At 42.2% G+C, this 5540-nt stretch overlaps 1 protein-coding gene across 1 annotated transcript; it reads right to left on the minus strand.

Annotated features, from left to right (window-relative positions):
- Positions 1-282: 282 nt before the first annotated feature.
- On the minus strand, positions 283-5534 carry LOC123112718 (probable hydroxyacylglutathione hydrolase 2, chloroplastic). Its single transcript, XM_044533790.1, has 8 exons — positions 5358-5534; positions 4764-4949; positions 3714-3917; positions 3139-3262; positions 2287-2387; positions 1511-1585; positions 1335-1433; positions 283-725 (listed from the first exon to the last, which is right to left on the minus strand). The coding sequence occupies exons 1-8, from the start codon at positions 5427-5429 to the stop codon at positions 579-581; spliced, it is 1008 nt and encodes a 335-aa protein (XP_044389725.1). The 5' UTR covers positions 5430-5534; the 3' UTR covers positions 283-578.
- Between the last annotated feature and the right edge of the window lie 6 nt (positions 5535-5540).

The following is a 5540-nucleotide window of genomic DNA, read 5'->3' on the forward strand; positions in this document are numbered from 1 at the left end:
AGCTTCAAAAGTAAAGACTCGTCACACTTGTCCTTATGATTTGTCTTCCATCACCAAGCATGATGGATGACCGAGCACCCGCTCTCTAATGTGTGACGTCAAATCCTAGTCTTGTATGTTTGCCATCAAAGAAAAGAATACTGCTGTAACCTTTACACTGGAGTGATCCAGTCAACAGTAATTCTAATCTACATCAACACATTATGCAAATATTCTCCAGTGTAACGTCGATCAAGAGTGGTAAAAACAATTATAATGGCAAGAAAATTAAGAAGCAAGGACTGAAGAACACTATCAAACAGCTAACTAGCTTTTTTCTCCCGGGATAGAGGATTACAGGACACATTTTATTTGTAGTCGACAAAAGAATCACCAGCTGCTATCAGATTAACAAGCACTCTGTGCAAGCTACATACAATGCTAGACAAATTTTCACCAAAGCATTTTTGGAACATCGAGCTATACACATTTCCTTCCCTGCATTCCTTCTGTTGTGGTCTTGCCGGGTTCTTTGTCCACTTCTCCTTTTCGAAGAGATGGTTGGGTCACCGTTTTATGATAATTTCCTTTGTGGTTAGTCAAAAATTATCCTTCGCCCGTCGGATAACTTCAAGAACACGTGCATCATCGAAATGATCTGGAATGGACAGCCTTTTCTTTATCTCTGGACTTGAGGTCCTCAAGAAAGGATTGCACTGCTTCTCTCTCGCAATTGTTGTTGGCACCTGGAGAAGAACATGAAGCGCAGAAATTTTACAAAGTTAAGCATTGTTGAACAAACCCATTCCTGGAATGAATTGTACACCATGCAATCTGAAACTGTGATTTATACCACACATCGTGCTTATTATTTATGTCAATAAGCATCTAAATTGTGAGAGATACAAAATGACCTAATGTTTGAATTGTGTGCCTTGTATTCAGATCGTATTCTCTTGGACGTCAACAGAAAGAAAAGAACAGTTAGCTGGGAAAGTGCAAAAAACAATAAAACCTTTTTTTTCTTTATAAAGCAGACACCAAAATATCCCAGTTTTTTTTCCTAGCCCAAGAAAGACATCGGAGCGGCCAAGAGGTTAAGTAAGCATGACTGTTCCCAACTTCTCATGGAAGCAAGGACAGATGCACAAGCACCAACTGCCAAACAGAGAATTGCTGCCTAAATCTCCATGTTTATTCAATTCACCAACCATGTCGCCATCTCTCATTCTATAACTAAACTAACAAATTCATGAATAAGCAGCAGAAGAATACGGAAGTAGAAGAAATAGCAAATGCACAAACTGATGTGTATTGAAAGTTGGGAATGCATATGGCTTTAGAAACTATGTTACCGTTGGTGTATTCTTATTGCGCAGATCAGCTGTACTTGCAGCGTATTCCTGAAGTTCTTCATTTCCTGGTTCTATGCTCAAGGCAAACCTTGAATTGCTCTGTGAAGAGGTACATCCAGAATTAAATAACAAGCTGGTGTAAGAAATTGCTAGATTTGAAAGGAAATATCATTCACCAGAGTATATTCATGTCCACAGTACACCTTCGTCACATCTGGAAGAGCTACAATTTTTTGGAGTGAAGAGTACATCTGCAGAAAGGTCAGAAAAAAAAGGTGATATACTTGAGTCTCAATGATGCATACAATGAACTCCATTAGGTACACTTCTATGAAAACAAAAATGGAGCAAGCCACTTGCAAACAAAAAAACTACCACAAGCCCGCAACCATTCAGCTTTTTAGCGATAACTGATTCCAATGCAAGGCGTGAGCAGTTAGATTTGATTTAACTATTCCTCGTCTGTTCAAATAAATGGAAGTGCAACAATATTCAGTGTAGCAAACTCGCACATGCTATTACTATTCATCGATCTTTTTAAACCTCTTTCATTAGTCATGGTTCTAGTACAACAACAACAACAACAAAGCCTTTAGTCCCAAACAAGTCGGGGTAGGCTAGAGGTGAAACCCATAAGATCTCGCAACCAACTCATGGCTCTGGCACATGGATAGCAAGCTTCCACGCACCCCAAGTCATGGTTCTAGTAGTTCAGTTTATATTCAAAATTCTGAATCTCTAACCAGATGTTTATTAGTCTCAGTTAGGAGTTCTTTAACCGTAAGTTCCTTTTATTCCAAAGCAAAAAAAGACTGGCAAGGAAGAAGCATTATTACAGACATCTAGGGAAATCAGAAAGCACATGGAAGTAGAAGAAACTCAAAGAGCATAACATATGAGCATTTGAATGATTACAGAGTATACATCATACATGTATACAAAGATATCTGACCTGTTCTGGAGTCCCCTCAAAAAGCTTTCCACATGATAGACTAAACAAGGTATCACCTGTGAATATTGCTCCAGATCCAGGGAAATAAAAGCTCACATGACCTGATAGAAATACAAGGGGGATGGATGAATTTCTTGAAAACTATGTCACATTAGAAAATTATTCTTTAAACGACCATAATATGCATGTCCAGGAACACAACAGAACACATGTCATAACAACTATGAAAAGCTTTAATAGCTCCAAATATGCTCCATAAAGGCCAGTGTCACTACTTCTGGACTCTGATAAAACATCAACCAAGAAAAACGGCAGATGATATTACATGAGCACAAGAGAAGGTAAGGAAAGCAATTTAGAATGTCATGAGCAAATTTAATTTTTAAGTGGTACTCCTAGTTTTTCCTAAGTGGTACTCCTAGTGGCGACATCATCCGATGACCCCAGAAGATGCATCTGAACTTGGGCCAATAAATCACATTTCTAAGTTTCGATAAAATAAAATAAAAGATATGTGTAATGTTGAATGATACTTGAAACTGCAAATTTCAAATCACCAATATTACTGTTCTCAGCAGAAAAAAGAAACTGTGTACTGTCAGGTCTGCTATTTTGGACCTTCCTGTCTTATTTTTCTTGCTCGGAACACAAGTGGTAGTCTTTGGCACGAAATTGGCAGGTTGACATTTCATCCCACAAGGCGCATATATGAGTTTTTCAGATTTTCCTGAGAACTTTTTATTGCAATTTTTGAAAAAAAAACAAGTGCAAATGTACCTGGGTGCACAAAATCTTCACTAGCCACCTGTAAAGCTAACCCAATACAACACAATGAAATTTGCAGTTACACACCTGATGTATGACCAGGAGTTTCCATCACAAGAACTTGATGACCCGCAAACATCCATGTGTCACCCTCGCTTAGAGTTATGTCAATGCCAGGAATTCGATCTTTATCCTTCTCAGAACCAATTACCTAGTAAAAATATTAATGTTAGAGAAGAAAAGCAGAAGATATCATTATTCCTCTCTTGACCAATGATGTTTGCAGTGACAGGGGCATCTAGCGGACACATAATGGCAAGCTAGAAAATAAACTTGTGCCAATCAGTTCCATCTATTAATCTAAAGAATCATCATATATTATATTACTACTTTGAGAACAATTTACGCTCAAGGTCAACGACAAGCCATTTCAAGAACTGAACTTCTGACTTCATTGTAAAATTCAACCCTGGCTGCCTAAATTTGACATATATATTGTTGCTAGGAATGCCAGTAGTATCTGGTACAGCAAAATGTTGATGAAATAATATCTGATTCCGCTTCATTTTATATCATAACAGTACACATTTTGATGGCTTCCCACAGTCTCTAAACAATAATAAGGACGAGAGAAACAACAAAGGAGGCAGTCAACTGTATACCTTTGCACCATATTTCGCCTTCAGTTCCAAGTTGCCACCAGTATGATCATAGTGATGATGGGTGTTTAATATGTAGGTCAAGTTCTGGTTTCTCTTTTCCAATGCGTTTATGATAGGCACCGCCTCAGAAGGGTCTACAACTCCAACTGTTCCAGTATCCACATCATGCAAGATGTACGCATAGTTATCTTGAAGACAGGGTACCTACATAGGATGCAGATCATAGTTAAGAAACAACAGAATGATGTTAACATCCACAGAAAAGATGATACATAAAATGCGAAGACAGCAGAGGTTTATTTGTTTAGCAAGACAGCAATCTACAATCTACTGTGCTTGTTTGTGGCGAACAATAAAATGTGTAAGTCATGCACTCATGGGCCCATGCTAGTCCCTCTTAAAAGAAAAGGCATGTATGTATGAAGAGTTGTTATGTCTTGGAGAAATACAAGTAATGCTGCTCAGATATTAACATAAACATCCGGTGTCTGAAAGAAACTGCAAACATGAAGGGTAAAGAGCAAAGTAAAGAGAAATGGCCATCATCTGGCCCACCATAGTACACTCGATAAGGTTTGGCAACAAAGATGCAGTCTAACATGTCCAAGATATATGGTGGTAGTTAGGTAAAGGTAGAGAGCAACAAGATAGAAAATGAAGCAGAATAAAGCAATAAGTGATGGAGTAGAAGAAGAATATGAGGAAGCGTTTTTCAGAGACGTGAACCATTTCCTACTGAGAATGGACCATAGTTTCTTTCCAAAAGCAATGCTGCTAGCAACAGCACGTGATTGTGAGAAACTCGTCAGAAATGGTTATGACTAGTCCCCCTCAATAAACAACTTTTGACTGTTTGAATTGCCTCCTAAAGCAAACCAAACCAGCCCAACTTATATTTTACTGCTGTATGCGCCCAAGTCAATGCAGCGAACAGAAGTTAACCTCACAGACAAACATCTATACAACAGTTGCACTAAGTTACAGTAGCAGTTGACTGAAATGGGATGTAGGGATTGAACTAAACCCTCTCAAGAGTTCCAGTGCACTCACGAGCTCGATTTGAAGCGACGAGGAGACGCTGGTCATGTTGCAGAGGTACCGCGCGGCGCCGAACATCCGGCCCACACCGTGGATCGTCCTCAGGGGCATAACCAGCAGCGTGCCGATCCCGTACATGAGCGGCTTCCCGAGCCATTTCCTGCTCACCCTCGGTATCAACGACGGCTGCCCCCTAATCTGCAAAAAACAACACGTCCAGCAGGTTTTTTCAGAGCTCGCAATCCGCAGCAGAGAACCAAATCACACAAACTCGGATAACCAGATCGCCCACACCAACTCCCCGCCGCGCGCCTATCATACAGCACATGCCCGCGTAAATAAATTAATCGAACGAAATTAGGTGGAAACAGGGCCGCTGCGGGGCCGTCTGGGCGATAACGCGGGAACCGAGGGGCCGGATCGCAAAAGCGCCACGAGTCCCGCTCCTCCTTCGTTCGTTAACGCCGAGGCGGTTGTTGCGGCGTGCCGCAGAGCGATCGAGCGCGTCCCCGGCGGGCGGGCGCGAGCCCCCGACCCAGATCCAGGCCGGCACCGCGAAACCCCGTAGAAATCGAAGGTTGAACAGAGAGGGGGAGGGAGCCGTACCGCGGGGGCGGAGGAGGAGCAGCGCGGGAGGGAGGAGACGACGAGCGAGCAGGCCTTGGAGAACATCCGCATTCCTGCCCCCGCCGGCGCCGCCGCCGCTCTCGTCGCGTCGCGTCGCGTCGCCGCCCGCCGACGAGGTACGGGGTGGGGGAACGGAGAAGGCAATGGGGACGCGGGGGGACG

The sequence above is a fragment of the Triticum aestivum genome, chromosome 5B, assembly GCF_018294505.1.
Source record: "Triticum aestivum cultivar Chinese Spring chromosome 5B, IWGSC CS RefSeq v2.1, whole genome shotgun sequence".
Lineage (NCBI taxonomy): Eukaryota > Viridiplantae > Streptophyta > Magnoliopsida > Poales > Poaceae > Triticum > Triticum aestivum.